General features: G+C 51.6%; 1 protein-coding gene across 2 annotated transcripts in view; it reads left to right on the forward strand.

Annotated features, from left to right (window-relative positions):
- Nucleotides 1–26313, forward strand: part of Gli2 (GLI family zinc finger 2) — a 189599-nt gene that overhangs the window by 126242 nt on the left and 37044 nt on the right. For both annotated transcript variants that reach the window (XM_059280388.1, XM_059280389.1), the window contains exons 2-3: nucleotides 3794–3899; nucleotides 25799–26001. In XM_059280388.1, coding sequence (XP_059136371.1) covers nucleotides 3794–3899; nucleotides 25799–26001 — 309 coding nt within the window. The remainder of the gene's footprint in view (nucleotides 1–3793; nucleotides 3900–25798; nucleotides 26002–26313) is intronic.

A 26313-nucleotide genomic window follows, 5' to 3' on the forward strand; every position in this document is an offset into this window, starting at 1 on the left:
TCAGTGTGTATTACCTATTGGTGAAATTACTAAGGCCACTACACGTAGTTAAAAGGGAGGTTTATTTAGCAGCGTAACTTACAAATGAAGGGATAGGTAGGTTGCAGGGTCTGGGGAAGGTGTGTCGCAGTCCAGCAGTGTTCTCTGGAGAACTCTGCTCGGTCTATCTCCACCGTCCAGGGTCGAGGAACCAAGATCCGGATCTCGGGTCTTAAGGGTCCTCTCTTGGCCCCGCCTTGTAGGCGTGACAGTTACCCAAGCCTCAATGGGGGTTGGAACTTCCAGATCAAAGCTGGAATGGCTACCCACTACAATTACCAGTCAATAGCAGCTGTCACATGCTGGCTAAATACGCAGACTCTGCCTAAGCATGTCCTCAAGCATGCACTGTGTGCACACACATGTGGAAGCCAAGGACAATCTCAGTCATTGTTCTCGGTTGCTGTCCATTTTATTTGACACAGGATGTCTCACTGGCCTCGAACTTGCCAAGGAGGCTAGGTGGTGGACTAGTAGCCCCCGGGATCTGCCTGTCTCTGCCTCCCCAGCTCTGGGATTACAAGTGTGCACCGTCACTCCCAGCCTTTTCTTTTCTAATGTGTGTGAGTGTTTTACACTGCCTGCATGTATGTATGTCTGTGCACTGTGTGCATGCTTGGTGCCTGCGGAGACCGGAAGAGGGGGTTTGATCCCCTGAAAGTGGAGTTACAGATAGTTGTGAGCAGCCATGTGGGTGCTGGGAACCAAACCCAGGTCCTCTGCAAGAAAAGCCACTGCTCTTAACCGCTGAGCCTCCTTGCAAGCATCCCCCAACCCCAGCTTAAAAAACAAAACAAAGCAAAAACATGCACTGTGGGCAAAAACATGCACTCTGGGAGGTGGAACTCAGGCTTCGCGCTTGCCCTGCAATCACTTTACAGACTGAGTCATCTGCATTTTCCCTTTGGTCCTAAGAGCATCTGCACATAGTCATTGGTCTGACCTCCAGACAGGCAGGTGGAGACTGCACGTGGAGACTCACCCAAGTCCCCAGAAGTGGCAGGATTCTGATTCCCAGAGGTCACCAGCCTCCAAAGTGCCTGGCCATTCTGTCACAGTTTAGAGTTGCAGCCATATGCCTGTGCGTGCCTGTACAGAGGTGGGGAACTCAGGAAAGGTGGCCATCTGCTTCTACACAGCTTAAGAGACCAGAGTCAGGGTGGCTCCAGTGCCTGCCTGTTGTCCAGCGCTGACTCCTCCCTGAGCCTGGCTTGCCAGAGTGATGTGGTTTCTGTTTGCCTAGTCCCTAGTGGAGAGCACAAGTGTGGGACAGTGAAGATAAAATTAAAGTTAAAATTTCAGGAGAGGCCTGGAGAGATGGTTCAGTGGTTAATACACTTCCTTCTCTCTCAGAGGGCCTGAGTTCAGGTCTCGGTACCTGTATCAGATGGCCTGTGTGTGGCTCTAGCTCTGGGAGATCTGATGCGCACTTCTGGCCTCTATGGGTAGCGTACACGTGCAGCATACATTCACACACACACACACACACACACACACACACACACACACACAATTAGTAATTTTTGTTTTAATTCAGGGGAAACGTTTCCTCTTGTTGAGAATTCTTCACATTAAAGCCAGTTGGGCAGCTCATACTATAATTTTAAGATAATAAATCTTAAAGTAATAAATTCTATAAATAAGATTGTCAGCACTCAGAAGGCTGACAATCTTCAGAGGGAGTATTGTCATGCATTCAAGGCCAGCTTGGACTACAGCGTGAGACTCTTGTCTCCCACTTCCCCAGAAACTGATAGCGTTAAATACAAATGTCTACCACCAGTTTAACAGACAAACAAAATGTGGTATATCCATACAATGGAATAGCATTCAGCCTTAAAAGGGGAGAAATTACAGCCCATTCTACACTTTGATGAACCCCACGGACATATGTGGAGTGAATCAAGCCAGGCACAAAAGGGCCAGTGCTGTCCTGATAAAAGTGTTACTGTGTTCCCCAAGACTGACTACAGAACCACTGCTGTCGGGGACAGGGACCAGTGGACTGTTAGTGTTCACTGGGGACAGTTCCCTTTAACATGTTGGAAAGTTCCGTAGGTAGAGGTGGTGACAGCCTCATAGCATGAACGTGATGCCTCTCGACTGTCTACTTACAATGGTGAGAACAGTAGACGTTTGTGAGCATGTTCACGTATGTGAGGTGCGTGTGTTGTATGGGTACATGTTCACATATGAACATGCATGTGGAGGCCAGAGGTTAGTCTCTGTTCATTCCTCAGGTGCCATTCCTCTTGTTTTTTGAGACATGGTTTCTCACTAGGACCCGGGACCCGACAGGAGGGCTGGGCTGTCTGGCCCGAAAGCCTCAGGGATCCTCCTGTCTCCTCCTCGGAGCTGGGTTTACGAGTGTGCACCACCCCGCCTGGCTTTTCATGTGGGTTCTGGCTTTGAATCTGGGTCCACTAAGGTATCACCCCACTCTCCACTCTTAAGGTTAATTATCAACCCATGCACGCTGGCGGGAGCCTCCAGAACCGAAAGCACCAACACGTGTGTGTCAGTTCGGAGCTGAGTCAGCCCCTGTCTGCACTTGGCCTGCGCTCAACAAATCATCGTGATAATTGCAGGATGCTCTTTGCTTATTGAAAAAAAATGCCTGGGTGCCCCAGAGGCACACATAATTATAGGCTTTAGGAAAACAGGGCCTTTTAACAAGTAGGCTGGGAAAGGCTAAGGACTGGAGCATTCCTCATTCCTCTGTGGACGATTCCCTCAGTCAGAAGGCCACTCACTGGCTCAGGCAAGCAGGGCTGAGTGACTGCGCATCGCCCACATCATCAGGGCTGCTGACAGTGTGGTGGGCCTGGACAGACGCACCGAAGTAAGACTATTCTTCATAAACTGATTCTGTTACTAGTGTAAACACTAGAAAATTCTCCCCTATGATATTATGATAAAAGAGTTAAATTTACCATTGTTTGGGGCACAGCGATAGCAAAGAATTTCCTGTGCAAGCATGATAACATACTCCCCACACGCGTGTCAGAAGCCTGGAATGGTGACACGTGCTTGCTAGCCCAGCACCGGGGAGGCAGAGACAGGTGGATCACTGGGACTCACTAGCCAGCCAGCCTAGCTGAATCAGTGAGCCCAAGTCCTGGTGAGAGACCTTGTCTTATAAAATAGTGTGGATAGGACCAAAGACAACAATTAAGTCATCCTCTGGTCTCCACATGCATGTAAACACGTGTGTGCATGCACACACACACACACACACACACACGCACACACGCACACATGCATGCATGCCAAGAGCAGAGAGTTAGCTATCTAAGCAGAGGCCCCCAAGCCAGGCCTGGCCTCACTTCACAGATGGTTCTAGGTAAATACATGCAGCCCGTGCACACAGTGGATCTGAGGCCGGTACCTGACTGAAGCCACACGCAGCCGAGCCGGGGTGGGCAGAAGCTGGCAGGAGTCGGAGCCTGTCAACGCTGTCAGCCCTGATTTGCGGCCAAGCTGGGTTCCCCAAGTTCAAAGAGCGCTGAGCTGCTTGTCTTTGTCAAGAGCACGGCTGGGGATCTTTTATGTGGAAGATGTAGGATTCTCAGGCTGGCTTTGATTATTTATTCATCCCCCTTCGTGGGTGCGTGATAGTGCAGCCATCGCGGAGTCCCTTGTCCTGACCACTCTCGCTCAGGAATTCATGGAGCTTAAAGCCTTTTGAAAATTGTTTTTCCAGGGAGGGGGAAAGTTTTTGAAGTCTTCTCTCTCTCTCCCTCCCTCTCCACAGTTCCTCAGCAGCTCCTGCCGCCTTTCCACGCGCCTTTGCCGATTGACATGCGGCACCAGGAGGGACGGTACCATTACGATCCGCACTCAGTCCACGGTGTACACGGGTAAGTGTTGGCTTCCATCTGCTGCTCCTGGGGTGCAGCCACCTGCCTCTGTCCTTTAGGTCACCAAAGTGCCATGACTGTGCGCCCGTGAGCAGGTGATGCACGCACACTAGCCACCTCCTGGTTTCTTCTGAGTAGCAAGCTTGTGTCACGTGTCATCACGGTAGCCTGTGGCTCTAGGCTTCCTGGTTGGTCCCTATATGATTGGAGGCTCATCACCCATACGGTACTCCGAACCCAAGTCAGGAATGTAACCTTACATGTAGACGGCCCTGGCGTCGTGGGTTGGAGTCCCCCTTACTAACTCAGGTGTCCTGGGGCATTGTGGGTCCCCTACTCTTTAAAACAAGCTCAGAGTGATGCCTCAGGGTCTCTTCCTGCCTCCTACCTTGAGGTCCCCCAGGAGAAAGGCAACACCTTGATGTGAGTGGGCATTTCCACCCGGGACCTCTCTTGGTGTTTGGTCCTTTCTCAGCCCCTCCACCTCCTACACCACCGTTCTCCTCCCAGAGGAGAGACCCAGTTCCTTCTCGCACTCAGTGACAAAGCACCTGAGCAACATGAAGAGAGGAAGTGTATTTTTTTTTTTTTTTTGGTTCATGTTTTGAAGATACATCCACCATGGTGGAGAAGTCGAGGCAGCTGTTCACATGACATCCACGTTCAGGAAGCAGGGAGACGTGAATTCTAGGGCTCAGTGGGCTTTCTCCTTTTTTTCAGTGTGGGATCCCAGCCCATGTAATAGTGCCACCCACAATTAGGGTGGGTCTTCCCCAAATAACCTAATCTAGGAAGTCCTTACAGGTGTGTGTGTGCGTGTCTCCTGTGTGGTTCTCGATGCCAAGCTGATCGCCAGTATTAACCGTCACGGAGGTCTCGTCTAGGCCTTGGCCATTTCCCTGCACGCAGCCTCTCCGCAGCCCTCCACGCTTGGGAAGTGAGTCCCTATGCCTGTCCTCATCCCCTCCCACTCTCCTCTGGCCGCTTGTCCACAAGTCGCTGTCTGGGGTGCTGGTTCACAGTCCCTGTCACCTGTCTCTAGGACAGGCTCCTGTTGCCTGCCCATCCTCTAGAACCTCCTCAGCTTCAGAGCCTCCTGAGGAGAACCCGATGCCCCGCTCTGAATGGGACCCTGCTCTGGATTCCAGCACCATGCCAGAGCAGACTAAGCTGTGCTCATACATGCTCCACATAGCCTCTGAGCCTCCCTCGGGGCTGTGCCTACAAGGACAGATGCATGGTGGTACACAGAGTGCTGAGTAGCAAGTCTCCGCTGGCGCCCCACCTGTGAGACGCCATCTCCCACTAGAGTAAAATCGGTCAACATGGCTGTGTTCTCAGATGGTCAAAGCATTGTGGCTTTGCTGCATCCCAGCCAGCTGCATTCGCCCCAGTGATACCGGTGTCAGGATACCTACCGCCTCTAGACAGCCAACCCAACTTTGGTTTCGAACAAATTTTACGTTTAATGTCGGGTTGTGACGAGATGGCTCAGAGAGTGGAAGGACTGCAGGGCAAGCCTGGTGACCCGGGTTCAACCCCAGAACCCACGTAAAGGCAGAAGAAGAGAACCAGCTCCCCAAGGTTGTTCTCCAACCTCCACGTGTGTACCATGGCACGCACACACCCACATACATAGATAACGCACCATACCCAATAACCAGTAAATAAGCAATTAAAATTAAGTTTTCATTTCGAAGTAAATGCAGGCTTGCAAAAGTTGTAAAAATTAGACAAGATAAACCACAGGCCCTCCACTCAGCTCTTCAGACATTAACATCCTGCGTCATCCAATACCAATACGGTGAACTAACACACACATCGGATACAAATATGGATAGTTTTCCCTTAAGTCTGTGTTTCCTTGTTCATGATCCAGTACAGAATTTCACACTGAGTATACGACTTTGTGTGTCACATGAGCACACACACACACACACACACACACACACACACACACACGCACACAAGCGGAGGCCAGAGGAGGACATCAGATGCTCTTCACTGTCACTGTCCTTACTCCCTAGAGACAGGCTTTCTCCCTGAACCTAAAGCTAGATTGACAGCCAGCAATCCTCAGTATTCTCTTGTCTCTGCACCCCGCCCCAGCACTGACTTACAGATTTTTTCCAAGTGGGTGCTGGGGATTAGAACATGGTCCACATCTTGCACAGAAAATGCTCCTACCCACTGAGCTATCTCCCTAGCCCCTTAGCCGTGGAAATTGCCTTGTTACTCACTGGCTTCCATGACCTTTGCAGCAGACTGGATACCTGAGGGGTGTGTGCTCCTTTCCTGTGGCTATAACAAATGACCACTCAGTGGCTTAACACAGCACAAATGTATTCTCATACAGTTCTGGAGAGAACACGTGCCTTTGTCTTTCACCCTTTCTGGAAGCCTGCATCTTTTAGCTTGCGATCCCAACCTCCCACCATACCACCTTTCCCCCGCACCCGCCCTCACATGGCTCTTCTCTCCTGCTACAGTTTTCTTTCTGGATTTCTGTTTCATCAGAGACACTTGCTGTTGCTTTTAGAGATGATCCAGCTGGGTCCAGGATCATCTCTGAATCCTGACATCCTTCCCCAAGTCACAACTGCGATGCAGATGACATTGACGGCCTCCATAGATTAGTATGCATGCCTTCTTGGGGGCTAGTGCTTCATCATTTGATATCACCAAGCCCTGGTGCAGAGGCTGGGAGGTAGCCCATGCACTTCTGTGGGGTTTAGGGGACTGGACTCTGGGACATAGCCCAGGAGGATCTTGCCTATCAACCCCACTGCCAGGAGGCAGTATAGAGTTCTTGGACGAGTGACCTGCAAGGGCAGGCCTCAGATGCTCCTTGATAACCTCAGGATAGCTGGTTTCTACCAAGAAGGCCTAAAAGGGGCTGGCCTCAGGCTCTGGAAGGCACACCTCCTCATTCTCCCACTCCCTATATCCCAGGTGAGAACTAGACAAAGCCTGTAAGAAAAATGGTCCCATAGTTCTAGCTTCTGTGATTAATGTGGTCCGAGCCTGGCGGAGTCCCCAATCCATCAAGCTTGTGCTGGAGCCTGCTTGCTAACACCAATATGTTTAATTACACAAGCCGCACACGGCAAATGAGGTACCGTGTCATCTCCTCTCAGTAGAGGCTCAGCCCCGGCCTGCCTCTTGGAGTCCCAAGGCCTTAGCTTGCTGCTGGGTACACGTGCTGCTCTGCTCAGCCCCCTCTTGCCCCACACTGCTTGAACACTCAGATCCCTGCATGTGGCTCTTAGGACCCTGATAACTCCCAGGAGCGGAGGATCCCAATGCGCAGGCTCTGAGTCTAGTGATCCCCACCATTCCATATGCCCATAGGACGACCTCAGTCATACTCAGGGACTTTCTGTCATCTCAGCTCTGCCAGGCTTCCTGCCATTGAGGAAGAGGTGGTCCACGTGAGCCCACAAGCCTCATTTTTCTCATTTGTGAAGTGAGCGTATCTACTGAACGTTATGTTTCAGACTAGAAGCTGATGAAGCCATGCTGACTCCAGTTGTCTCCTCTCATAGCTGCTGTGAAAGAAATGGCAAACCCCTACCAAGAGTCTGTCTGCAAATCTGCAACCCCATCCCTTAGAGACTCCCCCAAGTGCTACAATTCCAGGAGAATGGCAGGTGCCGTTCTCAGATCCCCAAGGAAGTTCACAGGCCTCAGGTAGCCAGACTCTGGGACATCAGAGGGCTGTGGGAACAGTGGGTACACTTCAGCTAGATGTGCCCCTCCTCTCCACTTCTGCCACATCCTTGGAGTTGCATACCTCCTCCCCAAATGCAAGTCCACACTGTGGACCATCCATCAATTACATGACAGAAGACCTCCCCCTTCTTCTGAGACCTGTGAGAAGGGACCCCCACTCTCTGCCTTGTGGTCCTGAACACTCCTCAGAGCTTTTGTCATGCTGCTGTCTGTCTGTCTGTCCATGGTGCTAATAATTCTTCTAATAAACCTCTTACCAAAACAACAATCCACCTTAGTATCCCCATTGAATGTCAAACCCAAGACCTTTCACTGAGGTGATCTTATCTGTAGAATCCACTGAGTGGTCATTTTGTAACAGCCACAAGCCCACTGATTTGTGTGGCTGTGGTGGCTCATGCAGAGGAGTGGAGCCAAAAAGCAACCTCAGCTATTGTTCCTTGGGTGCTTGCCTTTTAAAATAGAGTCTCTCATTGGCCTGGAATACCCCAGTAGGCTATTATGGCTGCCCAATGAGCCCTGAAGTTCTGCCTGTCTGTCCCCCAAACACTGGGATTAAAAATGTACGCCATGAGTTATCCTCCTCTATGGCTCTGTACACCATCATCATCACCACCACCACCATCATCATAATCATTGTCATCACCATCATCATCGTCTTATTCTTTTAAGACACACAGCCTCTTACTGAACCTGGAGTTCGCCATTTCAGCTAGGCTGGCTGGCCAGCAAGTTTCTAGGACCTGCCTGTTTCCACCCCAACACTGGGCTTACAGGCACTTGCCACCACATCCAGATTTTATGTGGGTACTGGGGAATCCAAGCTCAGTACTCATGTTTGCTCAGTAAGCACTTTGTCCATGAGTCGTCTCACTGGCGCCTCAGCTTTTCTGTTGGGGAAGTGGGAGACTGAGGCAGGGTCTGGTTATGTAACACTGGCTGGCCTTGAATTCTGAGGTCTGCCGCCTCTGCCTCCCAAAGGTGTGTGCCACCCCTTTTTTGTTGAACATGGTCCAGTTCGGGTCCTTATGCTCGAAGGTGAACAACCCTTTCCTGACTGAGCCATCTCACCAGCCGCTGAGTAAGGATGGAGCAGGAAGTCTGTGGGAGAGTTTGGAAGCATGCTCTTGGAGGTTATTGTTATTGTGGGTCTCCATTTACCTGTCCAGAGGAGGCTTCATTACAGGCGGGAGGACATATGTGGTGTGTCTTTAAAGGGGAGGCTAGCCAGGGCTGGGGCATAGGCAGGTCAGAAATGGGACTAAGGGAGGAGTCCTCAGAGACTTTGAACATCTGTCCCTCTATGGCCTCAGGAGCAGGGATGATGGTCAAATGTATCAGGGGACCTAGGAGATAGTCATGGATGAGAAACACGGTGAGAACTGCCTGGGGGTCTGTGTTGGCTAATTTTATGTCACCACCAGCTAAAGTCATCTGAGAGGAGGGAACTTCAATTGAGAAAATGCCTCCAAAAGATCCAGCTGTACCCAAGCCTGTAGGGAATTTTCTCAATTAGTGATCAATGGGGGAGGGCCCAGCCCATGGTGGGTGGCGCCATCCCTGGTGGTGGTCCTGGGTTCTATAAGAAGGTGGGCTGAGCAAGCCATGAGGAACAGGGTAGTGAGCAGCACCCCTCCGTGGCCTCTGCGTCAGCTCCTGCCTCCAGGTTCCTGCCCTGCTTGAGTCCTGTCCTTTCTTCATACACTGTGATATGGCAGCATAAGCTGAATAAACCCGTTCCCCGCCAACTTGCTTTTGGCAAAGGTCACACTTCCTGACACTCATGGGTGGCAGTTTTGCTCACGATGCTCACGTACAGTGAGTGGTATTGTCCCTGAACTTGTAGTGCAACGTCTTGGGTCTGTGGAAAGTACAAGCGATGGGGGACACATTGGTCAGGGGTTCTCTGTGACCCCAGTGGGGACGTGCTCCCAAGATTCCAAAGGAAGGAGAAGAAAAAGCCAGCTGAGCCTGCAAACAACCCCATCTGCAATGTCTACCCTGCCCATGTTTCGAGAAAGGAGCGCTTTGCTCCCCTCCGGGCCTCTGCTCTTAGAACAGCTTTGCAGAGTGTTAGAGGGAATGTGGGACAGTGTGGCAGGACTGGTGCTCAGGCAAAGAACCGCTCTCCTGGTACACATTGGGCCCAGAGTTCTTTGTGCCCTTGAGCGGAAGGTAAGGAATTCATGGCGATGATTCAGGACGCTGGTGTCCACCTTCGCTCTCAGCGATCTGGGATGTTTATTTTTCAGACAGGGTCTAATGTAGCCTAGGCTGGCCCCTAACTTGCTATGTACCTGAGGATGATGCTGAGCGTCTGATCCTCCTGCTTCTCCCTCTAGTGAGGAAATTACAGATGTACACCGCCATACCCAAGTGATGCCACACTAGGGATGGAACCCAGGACTTGGTGTATGGCAGGCACCACCTACCAGCTGAGCTCCATGCCCAGCCCCCTCCTCCCTACACACGTCTTAAAGAATCTCAGAACCCAGGGTTAAATATTCTGATTTTTCCAGCCCAGGATGAGGCCTGGGGATCTGCTTATCCCTAGTTTACATAGGTCAGTGTTTAGGGACCTCGCTATTTTATTTATTTTTATATCCAGGAAAAGAAGCCCAGAGCTGTGGGCTGACTTCCTGGATTCACAGAGCCAGCAACCTTTTCAACAATAGCAATACCACCTCTGAAATGGGAGCATTAAAATCCCCTGTGTCTCTTTCTCTCCCACTCACAGCTGAGGCCCCACCCAACCCCGGGTGGCCTAAACTCATTCATATCCCAGCTTTCGGAAGGCATGGAGGGCACGCTGGGGAGTGACTGTGACCTCTCAGAGACCAGTGTCCTGCTGTCATCCTATGTCCGGCACCATGCCTGACCTCCATGACTTCCAATCACCCCACATTCCATGTCTGACTGCAGCTAATGGCTCCCTGCAGATCACTTGGTCCTGAGTTAAACTTAGTTTGTAGTCATGCAAGGCCACTCTTCATAGAGGGCAGAAAGGCTCCAGTTGGGGACAGATGGCTCTGGGGTCTAGCTCTCTGTTCATAGAAAGTCGACACACTGGCTCTCGTGTTAAAGAAGTAGAAGGAATGCCAGCTGGTGGGCACACCTTACCCAAAGTCCCCCAAGAGAACCATTTTACAAATATGAGTTCCCACCTGTCCCCAGCAGGAGCATACGAATGGAGATGTCAGCCCGTAAATTGGTACACTGTCACTTAAGATGGTCATTTCTTTGCTGTGACTGTCCTCAGCTAGCCGACTTTCTGATCTGGGGGATTGGAAAATGGCTTTTCCAAGGTCACTGTTGTTGATAAACACTCACCTGTGACTTACTAGCGTGATCTGGGGCACTGTGAGAGTCCTCAGCCATTCACCAAGGGCAGCAGCAGCTGGGCAGGAATAAATGTGGCTGATTTCTTCGGGGCTCTTGGCTCTCTACCCCAGTGTGTGGCTTGCACTGTGTTAGCTTTGTGTGTGTGTCTTGAAGAACTGTCTTCTCCCCAGGAAAATGTGTCCACTCCTTCTCAGAACCCGGTGGAAGGGGACTTTGGAAGGGGATGTCTGCCTGCTTCCTGGGCTGAGGTGCTAGGTGGATTCACGGTCACCTACCGGGAGCTTTGTCCATCCTCCTGACATGGCTTCCCCCGACCATGATGCTCTGTCTTTGGCTCTCTCTCTCTCTCTCTCTCTCTCTCTCTCTCTCTCTCTCTCTCTCTCTCTCTCTCTCTCTCTCTCTCTCCTCTCTCTCTCAATGGCTGACAACTTACTTCCTCAGATCCACTGGTCAGCAGACAGGGGAGGGGGGTTAAAAGCCTAGAACAGACTGTGTGGACAGACTGCCATTGATGGGTGGTACAGCCATAAGGGACTCTCCGGCATGAAGAGACCTTTTGCTCAGCCCAGGTGTGAATCAAAATCAAGACTGCTACCATGCAGACGTGGTCATGATGTCACTCCCCATTCGTAAGACGGAAACTCGGACTCTGGAAGGCAGGCTGCCTCTTTCTTAGCAGGCCTTCTTGTGTGTTTGACCTTGTTGTGGTAGATAACAAGAGAACAACTTGAGAGATTGATTCAAACTCGAGTTTCTGGGACTTCAGTCCATGGTCGCTGGCTCCATCGTCATGAGCCTGTGCTGAGGCAGAGACCACTGTTGGCACAGGATGCTGTGACAGATCCAGCTTGCCACACGGCAGCCAGGAAATGGAGAGAATTAAGAAGGAGCGAGAGGCAAAATGGAGTTAAGAGATGCTACAGTTGGCTGTGTGCAAGCTGAGGACCTGAATTCAATCCCCTAGAACCCACTTTTAAAAGTCAGTCATGAGCTGGGCGGTGGTGGCACACACCTTTAATCCCAGCACTCAGGAGGCAGAGCCAGGCAGATCTCTGTGAGTTCGAGGCCAGCCTGGTCTACAGAGCGAGATCCAAGACGGGCTCCAAAACTACACAGAGAAACCTTGTCTCGAAAAACCAACAACCAAAAAAAAACCCAAAAAACCTCATGGTGGTGCACATTAGCAATCCTACTGCTAGGAAGGCAGATCCGTGGGTCTCACTAGCCAGCTAGTCTAGCCAGACTGGCAAGCTCTAGGTTCAGTGAGAGACCCTGTCTCAAGAAATAAGTGGAGAGTAACTGAGGAAGCTTCCTGATGTGGACCTCCAGACTTCACATGCTTGTGCACATGCCCGAAAACACTCTCTCTCTCTCTCTCTCTCTCTCTCTCTCTCTCTCTCTCTCTCCCAAAGGCATGCCTGTAATGGCCTACTTCCTTCAACCAGGATCTAGCGCCCAACAAGGCCATCAGTTATGTATCTATCCATGGGTTAATTCCTTGACGGTTCATTAATCCGTTGATGAAAAGCAGAGCCCCCATGATCCAATCACTTCCCAGGACCTCCCTCCCCTCAGCTGTTAGCCAGGCCTTTAACACATGTGACTAGAGGGACATTTCAGAATTAAGCTGTAACCCATTCCTAGCCCTGGCACAGGTAGGATTTGAACTCCAGGTAGTGTGATCCCTGCCCCCATCTCTCCCTGCTCTGGGAATGCCAGATTCTCAGCCCAGAAACATGCTCAGTGTCGGGGGATGGACAGCTCATTTATAATGGAATCTGGCCCGTAAAAGTTTAATGAGGAGCTTGTCTGATAAGATGCCTAGTCTTTGATCTTTGTGGATACCAGCTGCTCGTGTAAGAGGCGCTTCCTGGCCTTGGTTTTGGGGAGCACTGATGGGGTCAGCGGGGGGCAGATGCCAGTGGGAGCAAAGGTGTAGCCCTGTAGAGGTGGGGCTGCATGGGATGGGGGAGCGGGTTCCTAGCAGCTGCAGGGGCAGACTTCTGGCCGGGATGTCCTACAGCATCAGGAAGTGACGCTCTGATACCTCTCCTGTCCTTGAGGTTCTCTTGGACATTTGCCACTCCGCGCTCTCAGGATGGAGGCAGAAGTGGGTAGGGCTGGGATGTGGATCCTGCTGTGAATTCTCCTTACAAACAGGGGCTGGCTAGTTAAGGGTGAGCCTCGTGTGTGTGTGTGTGTGTGTGTGTGTGTGTGTGTGTGTGTGTGTATGTGTGTGTTTATACCCTTGTAATGGTTATTATCATCAACTTGACAGTATGTAGAATTTCCTAGGAGAAAAACCTCTAGTTGTGTCTGTGAGGGAGTTTCTAGATCAGGTAATTAAGAAGGCCCACTCTCTCCCAACGTGGGTGGTACCCTCCCATGGGCTGGGGTCCTGACTGGATGCAGTGTGCCCAGCTGCCTCAGACACCTTCCCCACCAGGAAGGACTGCACCCTTAAAGGTGACGCAAGCCTTCCCTTCTATGTTACTCTGTCAGGGGACTTGTCGCAGTGATGTGAAAAGGAACCACACAGCGCTGGCGGGACTCACGTGAGGGTGAGATGTTAGGTACTGCATATGGCATGTGCTGTAGTTTGGGTCTAAATTAAAATGCTGCCCAAAGCCCCTGTTCAAGGCTTGGTCCCCATCCTGTGGTGCTGTGGGGAGTGGTGGGAGCTTCAGTGAGAGGAAGGGGTCATTGCTGGTGTTGCTCTTGGAAAGGATATTGGGACCTGGCCACCACGAGGTAAAGAAGCTGCCCCATCACCTCCTCTTTGCCCCATGTGAAGTCCTCGGCCACCACAGACACAAATCCACAGGGCTCAGTGCCTTCGGACTTTCTAAACTTTTTAAAAGTGTGTGTGTGTGTGTGTGTGTGTGTGTGTGTGTGTGTGTGTGTTCACGTGTGAGTGGGTTCATGTGTGTGTGTGTGTGCATGCATGTCCACGTGCAAGCCAATTCCTCTATCACCATCCACCTTGGCTTTTGAAACAGAGCCTCTCTCTCGTGCTCAGAACCCTGAGATTAGGCTAAGCTGCCCCAGGAGTCCACACACCGGGATTACAACGGTCCGCCACTACGACTGCTTTTATTTTATTGAATGAGTTCGGGGACTCGAACTCTGGTCTTCATTCTTGAGTGACGAGCACTTCAGCAACCGAGCCATCGACCCAGCCCCAACCGTTTCTTCTTTCTGAGATTCTGGAAAACTGAGTAGCACACTGTGTGTGGAACAGTGCGTGTCACTTGCACGGCTGTATTCATACCTGAGTGTGTACCCATAGACACACACGTCCTGCACACACAGAAAAGGAAGAGAAAGGGAGGGGGAGGGGCCGATCGTAAGTTGATAAGCTGGGAGTGCTGTGGAGCCTGGCACAGGAAAGCAGGCATGGGAGCCTTTATCAGCAGGCAGGCCTGCCTCCTCTGCCTAACCCAGCCCGCAGGGACTGCCTGGATCCCGTGAGGGACAGATACAGAGCTGCTGAGGAGGGAACCTTCCCCAGGCATGCACTAGTGGGCACTGCCTTTGAGAGCAGGTTTACTTCAGCCCAGGAGGATCAACCCATCTAGCTTTGATGGGCAGGCGGGACATTCCACACAGCTCTCGGCAAGACTGAGCTGTCAAGACTGCCATGCTTGTCCTCCATCCCTACAGACTCTGCTTTCCTGAAGACATGTTCCTCCTCCCCCTCCCGCTCCCCTTGCCTAGTCACACCTGTGGATTTGACTGTCTAGAAGATTCTCCTCAGCAGTGCTCAGCCAAGGGTGGCTTCTACTGTAGACCAGGACTCCACATCCCCAGATGGTAGCCAGTGCCCAGGTCCCCTAGAAAGAGTGTTCAGCTTGGCAAGTCTCTCCTGGCCTTTTCCCAAGCCCAGCTGTGTCTCTAGCCTCACTACTTGCCTGCAGCGAGTCCCAGGCTATCTTGAACCCTGGCACCCCACCTCTCACCACCCCACCTCTCACCACCCCACCTCCAGCACCCCACCTCCACCACCTCACCTCCACCACCTCACCTCCACCACCCCACCTCCACCACCCCACCTCCACCACCCCACCTCCAGCACCCCATCTCCAGCACCCCACCTCCCAGCACTTCTCTGCTTGAAAGTCAAGCACCATGATGCAAAATGTCTCCCTGACAGCTAGCCCTTATCTTTGAACTCTTTTTTTTTTTCTTTTCTGAGGCAACATCTCATGTAGCCCAGGCCAGCATCTAATCCACCCTGTAGCCGAGGATGGTCTTGGCTGCCCGATCCTCCTGCCTCCACAGTGCTGGAGCTGTGGGCGTGTTCTAGCACATCTGATGTATTTGATGCTAAGGATGGAACCAGTTCTTCATGCACGCTAAGCAAGCCCTCTCTCCACCAAGCTCCATCCCCAGGCCCTCCCTCTAGTAGTTCACACATCTGGAACTCTGGGTGGATGAAACAGCAGTGCCTTCCTGCCCTTCTGGCTCTGGGGGAGCTGAGATAAGAAAGAGTGTGTGGGTGTGACCAATCTCTGCTAACTGCTACAGCTGGGTTTTTCAAGACCACTCTGTATGGCCTTTGTGGCCTCTGTTTTATGACCTCATTTCCCTACACAAACATCAGTGTTTATTTAGTGAGATATCTGCTCTGGGGTCAGCTCCAAATACTGATTGCTCTACAAGAGCTCTGCTGAGGGATGACGGGGAAAGCCAGACTCAACTGGCTCTAGTGAGCATGAGCTCTGTAGTAGGAGTGGGGAGCAGTAGGGTCCACTGTGGATGCACGTGCATCCGCATAGAATGAGTCCACCAGACAGGGCTGGAGCTAACCAGTAGGGATCCCAAGCAGCACACATCATCCACAGTGCTGGCGGGACACCTGTGTAACAGGAAGACAGCTGCAGAACCCTGGAATGCTTTCTAGTAGCTCATATAAGTTTTTCACTACAGCCCGGCAGCCTCTCCATTCTCCATCCCAGGGTCCTCACCCGCTCAGGCAACCTCTGACCAGAGGCCTGGATCCCCACAGCCGTCCTTTCTCCAAAATCTGGGTCTGCTAAATACCATGGTCTGTAGGGACAGACCACAGACTCTCATTCTGTGCCCAGCCTGAGTGGTACAGGAGTGGATCTGAGTCCCAGGGAACCCACCGAAACATCTAGGTTCTTGTGTCCCAGGGCAATAAACTGGACCAGGGACACAGGACCAGAAATACAAATAGAGTTTTTAAGAAAGGAAAGGAATTCCAGAGAAAATGGGATTGGATTATTATCTTGATTTCATACCTATTGCTATGATGAAATACTATGACAGAAGCACCTTGGGGGATGAAGGGTTTATTGGGCTCACATTCCAAGTCACAGTCCATTGTTGGGGGTCGGGGGAAGTCAAGGAGCCAGGAGCCCAAAGCCACTGTCACATTCCATCTGCAGTCAGAAGAAGAGACCACTCTGTCTTGGACAGGTCAGGGGCCCCTGCCTAGGGAATGATGCCACCCACAGTAGGCGGGTCTTCACACATCAGATGTTGTAATCAAGACAGTTCCCCAAAGACATGACCACAGAACAGCCTAATCTTCATAATCCTTCACTGAAACCTTTCCCAGGTGATTCTAAATTGTGTCAAGTTACAGTTAAAACCACTCACCTAGCTAGTGAACTTAGAGAAAATCCCCAAAAGCACTGACCAGGAGCCAGGTGACCTTGTGTAGGTCATTTACATAGCACCTAACTCACACAATAATTTACCTATTGTGGGCTTCTTTTTTTTTTTTTTTGAGCATGTTCTGTTCGTTGTATGAAGTCCAGGCAGCAAAGGGTTTCCAGTCTTTTCCTGCCTGCTGGCTTCCTTTATTAATACTGAGGTTGTTTTTCCCAGTCTCATGTAGCCCAGGCAGGCCTCTAACTTCCCATGCAGTCAGGAATGACGTTGAACTCCTGATCACCCAGCCTCCACCTCTGGAGTCCCAGTAAAGGATTGGGGATGAGCTGGAACCTTGGGGGCCCCATGTGTCCCACTTCTCTGCCCAATGTCTGTCACTTCTCTGTTGTCTGCAATTTGTCCCCAATTTCCCTGACAGTTTCTCTTTGACACACACCTCTAGCAGTGCTGTTGACTTGGATGAGAATTTTATACATCGTGGCTACTCATTTTCCTAACAGTGTATTGTTCAGGTTTTGCTTCGTGGCTCTTTCTATAAATAACACTACGGCAGGCATTTTCTTCGGGAACTTGGATTTCATACTTGATGGTCAGTATTTCATCTACTCTCCCTTCATTCCTTCATTCATTTGTCCATTGTTTGTTGGTTCATTCATTCTTGCTACTCTCCAGCAGTCTGCATCTCCAGGCATCTGGGATGCGCTTGTGCCTTTCATCATGGCTGCTGGGGCACCCTTGTCCCGTCCTCTGGACATCTTGTGTAGTGGCTTCTGTAACTCACCCCGGTGGTTGGAATTTCCGAGTCACAGGGTTCACATTTTCACCCTCCAGGATGTTGCCAGATCTCTGCTAGGTGGCCTTGCCAACGAGAGCTCCCACCCACGGGGTTGAGCAGCTGAGCCACAGCAGGACTCCGACTGCAAGATAGCTTTGTCAGGGAGTCTGATTCCCAGAACACACATTAAAAGGAAGGAGGGGAGCGAACACTGGGTGTGGCAGCACACACATGTAATCCCAGTACCGGGGAGGCAGAAGTAAGTGGATCCCAGCTCCCTGGCAAGCCTACCTAGCCCAAGCTGAATTCCAGACCAGCAAGTGACACTGTCTCAAAACACCAAGTGGATGATGCCTGAAGAATAACAAAGAATCTCTCTCTCTCTCTCTCTCTCTCTCTCTCTCTCTCTCTCTCTCTCTCACACACACACACACACACACACACACACACACACACACACACAGTTGTTTTTGAGACAGGATCTCTCTCACGTTGTAGCTCTGGCTGGCCTAGAACTCTCTATGTAGAACAGGTTGGTTTCAGACTCAAAGCCATCCATCTGCCTGCCTCTACTTCTGCCTCCTGAGTGCTGAGATTAAAGGCATATGCTGCCAAGCCCGACAATATACACATTTTAAAAAAAAGATTTCATCCTTACCTGGGCCAGGATATAGTCCAGAGTAGAGGTTTTGTTTAGGGTTCATGAAATGCTAGATCCAGGACCACCAAAAACAAATAATGAACCTGCTGAAACTCTGGAAGTGCCGTTGCCCTGAATACATGTTTTTTTTTAAAAAAAATGAGGTTTTTTGGAACTTTCCAAGTAGATGTATAGAAAACATAATGAGTAAGCTTGCCAATGTCTAGCTTCCCATACAAAACAAAGCAAAGAAACCCAACAAAACCCAAAGCAACAAAAGCCCCTCAGGAAGAAGGAGGAGTGAGCTTTGAGGGAATGTTCTGGGTGCTGGGAGGGCCTAGGCAGCCCGTGCAGGCCTGCTGGCTCTGCGGGAACAGACACAGGCCCTGCCCACTCCAGCAGAGAGGAAAACAGAGAGGCCAGGCAGCAAGGCTGGGCATTGGTGAATTCATTTCCTTTCTGACAGGTCAGTGGGCTCTGGTGGGGTCCCGAAAGAGAAACAAGACTCCATGGTGCTGGGAATCAGCTGCTTGTCCCCAGCAGCTTAGCAACAGCATGAGGACACAGGTTCCCTGCTTCTTAACATGGCTTGTCCATCACAGCGTTGTGATCCTGGTGGGTGGCAGGCATCTTGGCCCAGAGGTGGGGCTGGAGCACACAGGCCGACAGTCCCCAGAGCCTACGGCTTGGTGTGTCACGCCGGGTGGTTTCTGCTATGGGGAATCAGTGACCGTGTAATCCCAGTGGCGGCGGGAAGGCACGTTCTGGAGCCCTGTAAGAACAGAGGGCGGAACACGGGGCTTAGACACTCTCCCTTCCCAGAGCATCCCAGCATGATATGGAGGGCTTCCCATTGTCCTTGGCTGCCACAGAAGGTGCACCCACCCGGACTTGGGTCATCTCCAGAAATAACACATGAGCCCTAGTCTCTGAGAGTCCCATAGTCACTAAAGTGACTGGGATGACGAGGGTGGCACCTCCTGCCCCTCAAGGGCTGACCCCACCCTGGGACAGGATCTTCATCAACCACAAGTTTGCGCAAATCGGGGCCTTAAAGCTGTGGAAATACGTTCTTTCCCAGCTCAGCTCTGGGAATAGGAAGCCACAGGGCAGCCTCACCAGGCCGATGGCAAGATGGCACTGTGCCGTAGAGGCTCACGGGGAACCCTGCTCTCCTCTTCTAGCTCTGGTCCCCTGGTGGTTCCTAGCATTCCTTGGTCTGGAACTCTGATCTCTGCCTCCAGGTCCCATGGCCCTCTCCATTTCGAGTCCTGTGTTCCCGACCTCTGAGGACCCTGTGATGACGTCTAGGACTGGCCACTAGCATCATCCCAGACTTTGCCTTTGCCATGTCTGCCATGTCCCTTGTTGAACAGATGCAGTTGACCACAGGTTCCAGGGATGCAGATGTGTGTCTGGGAAACGTCCCCAGCTTCCCTCACTCCTTTGACACATGTTTTTCCTCCCCTCTAGTCCATAGACTCACGGCTGTGATGGCTCTTTGCTCATGAAGAGACAGGCACAGAGAAGGCACACAATTTTCTTCCAGTCACACAGCTCAGAGTAAGCCGAGCTAAGCTAAAATGGAACCCAGGTCTTTTGCTATTGTGCCTGCTATTCTCACTGGTCATCTCCATCCATCATCCATCCATCCATCTATCCATCATCTATCTATCAACCATCCCTCCATCCGCTCACCCATTCCATCCAACCATCTATCATCCATCCATCCATCATCCATCTATCAACCATCCATCCACTCACCCATTCCAGCCAGCCATCCATCCACCCATCCATCAATCATCCATCCATCACCCATCTGTCCATTCATCCACTCACCCATTCCATCCATCCATTCACTCACCCATTCCAGCCATCCATCCATCCATCATCCAGCTATCAACCATCCATCCATCCACTCACCCATTCCATCCATCCATCCATCCATCCATCCATCCATCCATCCATCCATCATCAATCTATCAACCATCCATCCGTCCATCATCCATCTATCAACCATCCATCCATCCACTCACCCATTCCATCCATCCATCCATCCATCCATCCATCCATCCATCATCAATCTATCAACCATCCATCCGTCCACTCACTTATTCCATCCATCCATCATCTATCTATCAACCATCCATCCATCCATCCACTCACCCATTCCATCCATCCATCCACCCATCCATCAACCATCCATCCATCCATCATCCATCTATTTGACACAGTAGCATGGCCTCTAGTGAGCATTGGCTTAGTACTTGGCAAGCGGACCTAGTGGTTGCCTACTCTTGGGCCTGTCCACCCACCAGGGACATAGGACAAGCTTGAGCATGTCACCACCTATCATTTCTCCCAAGGGAGCCCAGTCATCAGCTAAGCTCAAAATGGGAAAGGCTCACAGGGTATCCAACCTTGACCTGGATCTGGGAAGCTTCTTGCATAAGGGGCTTCTGATGTCACTCTTGGGAGAGAAATGAGAGCAGCTGAGAAGTGTGCAGATGAGAAGTTGGGAGCTGGGGTCAGAGTTGTAGCCTGTCTACCAAGGCCACTGGTCACCCCAGAAGCCAGCCCAGGAGAGGTGTGGGCTGACAGTCAAGAGTCTAGCCTCTCCTTTCCCATCTTCACAGAAGCTCCAGATCATGCAAGGGACCATCAACTCCTAGTGTTTCAACTTACTGCCTTTACTGGCCCCTCATGATCATGCCAACGTCTCTTTGGGTTCCAGTAGTTATCTGTGAGATAGGACATAAGCTCCTGCCTGGCTCTGGCCTCATGGTCCTGCCTCAGCTGCTCAGGGTGGGTTCCTCCCACCCTCTCCCACCCAGGTGCTCAGATTGAGTCTGGGTGAGTCAGCATGCTGTTCAGTTTCCCAGACAGGCATTGCTGGGTGGGGCTCAGGGCCCCCACACTCCTTCCCCCCCACACCCCCTCCCATTTCCTTTCCCTCCTCTCAATCCATTAGGATGGAACACGTCCATTCCTGCCCCAGGGCTGTTCCAGGCTACAGAGCCCACGCCCTCCCTCCCTTCAGATCCCCATCTGTGAAAACTTTGCTCATGCTCCCAGCCTGATGCACTCTCATACCTCCCCTCCAGGAAGACATGGCTGCCGTCATTCTAGCTCCCCAGGGACCCATTACCAAGGGTCTGGGCGTGCTAGCTCAGGCCCAGTCTTGGTGCTAGGGTGCACGTGGCCAGCCATGTGGGATTCTCATCACCTCAACTTCTCCTTTAGTCTCCTGCCAGAACTCCTGTGCTGACATGTGAGAAGGGGGCGTGAGTTGGGCATGTCAGGAGGGTGAGCTGGGTGTGCTCTGCCTGCTGAACTCTTGTGTTCCCATGTTGTTCAATATGAGAAGGGGAAGTACTGGCTAAGCACCTACTAAGCACCTGGTACAGCTCCTCTCCACACTTGTTCATCTGTCTACACCTACTCATCCATCTACACCCGCACCAGCCCGCAGGCCAGGAACACTCAGCTCTAAGAGGTGTGGTATCAGGCCACACAAGAATGGCAACACAGAGATTTAGGCCCCCATCTGTCCGTCCTCAAAGTCCAAATCCTGCCTATACGCATAGGGGTGGCCTTTTAGACACACACACACCCAGGATCGGCTGGAAACCAGCTAAGTGATGCCTCAGAGGGACCACCAGGCAGAGCTGCTGGGGAGAGTGCCAGTGAGGATGCAGTGAGAGGAAGCTTGTGTCTTAGGGAACTAGAAATGCCAGCATGTCCAACTGGACCGCCTGAGGGCAGAGGCTGGCTTCCATTCTGGCTCTTGGGCGAGACTCATGACTTTCATATGTGTATGTGAGTGAGGATATGCATGTGTATATGTTTGTGTGTGTGCAAGTACCTGTGCACATAAGTACATAGATGTGGAGACCAAGGGGTGGCATCAAGTGTCTTCCTCAACCACTCAGTCTTATTTTTTGAGCCTAGCATTTCCCCCTTCAACTAGACCAGCTAGCCTGCAAGCCCCAGAGACCCACGTGTCTCTGCCTCTCTACTGCTAGGATTACAGGTACACACTGCCATACCTAGCTTTCTTCATGGATGCTGGGGATCTGAACTCATCCTTGTTGCCTTCTGCCCCTGGTCCAATCCAGAGCTCTTCTGAGCTTGACCCACCAAGAGCTCAGAAGTGGATAGCATGCGTCTTGATTTGACTTCCAGGGCTAGATCCAGTCTCGTGCCAATATCCTACTATTCTCCCAAATTGAGTCCTAATTTCAGCATGCCCAGAAAGCCTCCGGGGCTGCTCATGCCCCCATAGCTCCAGAGCTTCTCATGCTCCCATGGCATTGTATCCCATTGTATCACACTGTATCCCATTATATCCCACTGTATCCTCTTGTATCCCACTGTATCCTCTTGTATCCCACTGTATCCTCTTGTATCCCACTGTATCCTCTTGTATCCCACTGTATCCTCTTGTATCCCACTGTATCCTCTTGTATCCCACTGTATCCCATTGTATCCCATTGTATCCCACTGTATCCCACTGTATCCCACTGTATCCCACTGTATCCCATTATATCCCACTGTATCCTCTTGTATCCCACTGTATCCTCTTGTATCCCACTGTATCCCATTGTATCCCACTGTATCCCATTGTATCCCACTGTATCCCATTGTATCCCACTGTATCCTCTTGTATCCCACTGTTTCCCATTGTATCCCACTCTATCCCTTTGTATCCCACTGTATCCCACTGTATCCCACTGTATCCTCTTGTATCCCACTGTATCCCACTATATCTCACTGTATCCCATTGTATCCCACTGTATCCTCTTGTATCCCACTGTTTCCCATTATATCCCTTTGTATCCCACTGCATTCCATTGTATCCCACTTATCCCACTGTATCCTCTTGTATCCCACTGTATCCTCTTGTATCCCACTGTTTCCCATTATATCCCACTGTATCGCTTTGTATCCCACTGTATCCCATTATATCTCACTGTATCCCATTGTATCCCATTGTTGCAGGCCCAACCTGCCACCCATCTGGCAGGAGGGAAGAGTAAAGACTTGTTCCCCAGGCCTTTAATCAGATCACTTGTCAGGGCTTGGCCAAGCACCCCATTGTACCCTAGCTGTAGCTGTAATGGCTTCTTTGAGTGTCTTATCCATGGTCACCAGCAGAGTAGAAGTCATCAAGGGCTGTTCTCTCAGAGTGGTGCATCCCCAGAGACTGGGAACACCATCCAGGGTACCATGCTTGACTCTAGCACACTCCTGGTTGCCTCCTAGCTGTGGGCATGAGGTCAGTCACTGCCCCTTCCCTGGGCTTGTGCCTTCCTAGGGCCACTTGTGGCCCAGGAGTTGGTAGCAGTGGAGCTGCCTTGATGACCACCATGACAAGGTGTCCAGTGCCCTGTATGCTCCACAGAGCTTGGGGCTGGAAGACAGGTCGTCCCTGGGCAGAAACTCAGTTCCTCTTTCCTGGGCAGTGGAGGACCCTAGGAAAGGGAAGCAACATTCATCTTTCCCCACAGGGCGGCAGCTACACTCTGAAGATCCTGTTCCTCTGTGTGGGGACACAGACACCTCTACCACCTTGAGGTCTACTCACTCCTGGGCACCCTCCTCCCCTGGCAGAATGCATATTACCTTGACAATACTCACTCCTGCTTCCTGTCCCTGAGGCCAGTGGGGTCTGGGTCACCTCAGACAGACAGCCTAGGGCTACTCTGTGGCCTCAGCCTGCTGCTAGACATCCCCATGTCATCACTGACTGTCCTGGGGCCCCAGATGTGGCTAGACCGTACTACAACCTCAGTGACCCCATTCCTGGGTTTGGGGCCTGGGAAAAGCCACTCACAGCCACCAGCTTCTGTGTCCTTGTCTTTGTGTTGTTTCTGTTGCTGTGATAAAATACTCTGACAAAAGGCACCTTCGGTGCATTTGGCTTACAATTCCGGGTCACAGTCCAGTCAAGAACCTATGGCAGCTGGTCACATCACAGGCACAGTCAAGGGCAGAGAGAGAATAAATTCACTTCCTTGTGCCCAGCCCAGTCTCTAAATCATACAGCCCAGAGTCCCCCACTCAGGGGATGTACTGCCCACAGTGGGTTGGGTCTTTCCATATCACCTAGCAGTCAAGATAATCTCCCCTAGGTATGCCCACAGACCCACCTGATCTAGACGGCCCCTCACTGAGATTCTTTTCATGGATGATGTCAGGTTGTTAAACTGACAATTAACACTAGGTGTCAAAGTCTTCAAACCCCAGACTGCCACCCATTGCACACCGACCTCATCCTGCAGTGTGCCCAGCTCCCAAGACATGTGACCTCGGCCTCAGCCTAACCCGGTGAGCCATACTGTTGTTCTTCCCGAGTCTCCTCTTCCCAGAAGTGCAGGAACATGATCGGCCATCCTGTCACAGCTGGAGCCAGAGGGACACACATGGCCTGAAGTACACCAGCTCGCCCTACTCCTCCTCCCTTGGTGACACACAGCAATCCCTTCACAGATCACACAAGGCCCAACCACAATTAAGACCCACAGTAGTGCAGCTCCCTAGGTGGATCCCCTCCACATCTGGCTTGGAAGTGACAGTAGCTAAAAGTGGCTTGTGACTTATGCCATAGGCTGTCTTCTGCCAGTGAGCTTGTCACCCACTGGGGAAATGTCCCAGGCAACTACAGAGTGCCATTCCCAGTCAGCCGTGTATGTTCAAAGGTGTCTGGATAAATCATGCTACTGGGCAAAACCAGTGGCCCTGGGAGACCAACCCGAGACCCTAGTAGTGTTCTTTGGGAGGTGTGGATTAAGTTTGTGACGGAGCTTCAGTAAGGGAGTTGCCCAGGGGTCACTCACACACACACACACACACACACACACACACACACACACACACACACACCTCACACAGAAAAACTGATTCTGAATCTTGAACTTCTCCTTCACCACTGGCCCTGCATCTGAGTGATCTGACTGAAGCTAAGCATTTGCCCTTACAGATCCAGCCTTTTGCTCAGCCTGTTTACAGTGAGCTCTTAGGATCTCATTCCTGGAGCTGGTGTTGTCATGGTTGGTCTGTGTCCTGTCCATGTTCCTAGCATACATGCATTGCCCATGCATTGACATGTGCAGGCACACAGGAGCAGGGTTGCAGCCCAAACATGTTGTTCAGCTGAGCTTAGGCCCCACAAACCCGAAGGGAGTGTTCAGAGTTCCACTACCAGGATTGTAGCGCTGGCAATGTGAGTGTGCAGCGTCCTTTCTGTGAGTGCGCACAAGCTTACTGAGGTCAGAGCACAACCTCCCAAGTGTCGTTCCTCGGGTGCCTTCCACCTTTGGTGTGAAACAGGGTCTCTACTGTCCTTGAACGTTGCCAGGTAGCAAACCTGGCTAGCCAGTGTGTTCCAGGGGTCTGCCTGTGTCTTCCTCCATCTCAACACGGCTCCAACTACAAGCCCATTCCGCCACTCCCGGTTCCTACCACTATCTCTGGGGATTGGATTTGGATCCTTAGGCTTGCAAGGCAAGCACTTTACCCACTAAGCCCTCTCTCAAACCCCATGGAGCTTCTGGTCTGGGTCCCCAGACCCAGGGATTCTTCCAAGGTCTGACTCTAAGCTAGAGATGACTGAGGGAGGTTGACATGGACGATCGGAAGGACAAGCTTCTGCGGGAAGCCTCTCTGAGTGCCCGTTCATGTCGATGGCTTCTCCTGTGGCTTGAAGTTCTTAGTGGGGTATTTGTGCCCCACGGGCCTTTCTGAGAATATCACCTTTTGTCTCCACAGGCCTCCCACCCTGAGCGGCAGCCCTGTCATCTCAGATATCTCCTTGATCCGACTTTCTCCACACCCTGCCGGCCCCGGGGAATCCCCCTTCAGTGCGCACCACCCCTACGTGAACCCCCATATGGAGCACTACCTCCGGTCTGTACACAGCAGCCCCACACTCTCAATGATCTCTGCAGCCAGGGGCCTCAGCCCTGCTGATGGTAAGTGGTGTTGGAGCAGGAGCAGCAGGGACATTGGGAGCTACAGGTGACTCACTGGCTCTGTCCACACAGCCAGGCTGTTGTCCGTCGTCTTCCCATAACACGTAAAATTACGATTTCATCAATGGATGGATCTATTGATTACGTCAAAGCCCTCATGACCCAGTCATCTCCCCCAAAGGACCACCTCTGCACATTGCACTGCGGACCCAAGTTTTCATACATGAGCCACTGAGGGATAGTTCATATCCAGACCATAGCAGCCACATCATAGGAACAGACTGCTGCTTGCAACACACCAAAGGCCGTAGA

This window comes from Peromyscus eremicus, chromosome 15 (genome assembly GCF_949786415.1).
Source record: "Peromyscus eremicus chromosome 15, PerEre_H2_v1, whole genome shotgun sequence".
NCBI classification, from domain to species: domain Eukaryota; kingdom Metazoa; phylum Chordata; class Mammalia; order Rodentia; family Cricetidae; genus Peromyscus; species Peromyscus eremicus.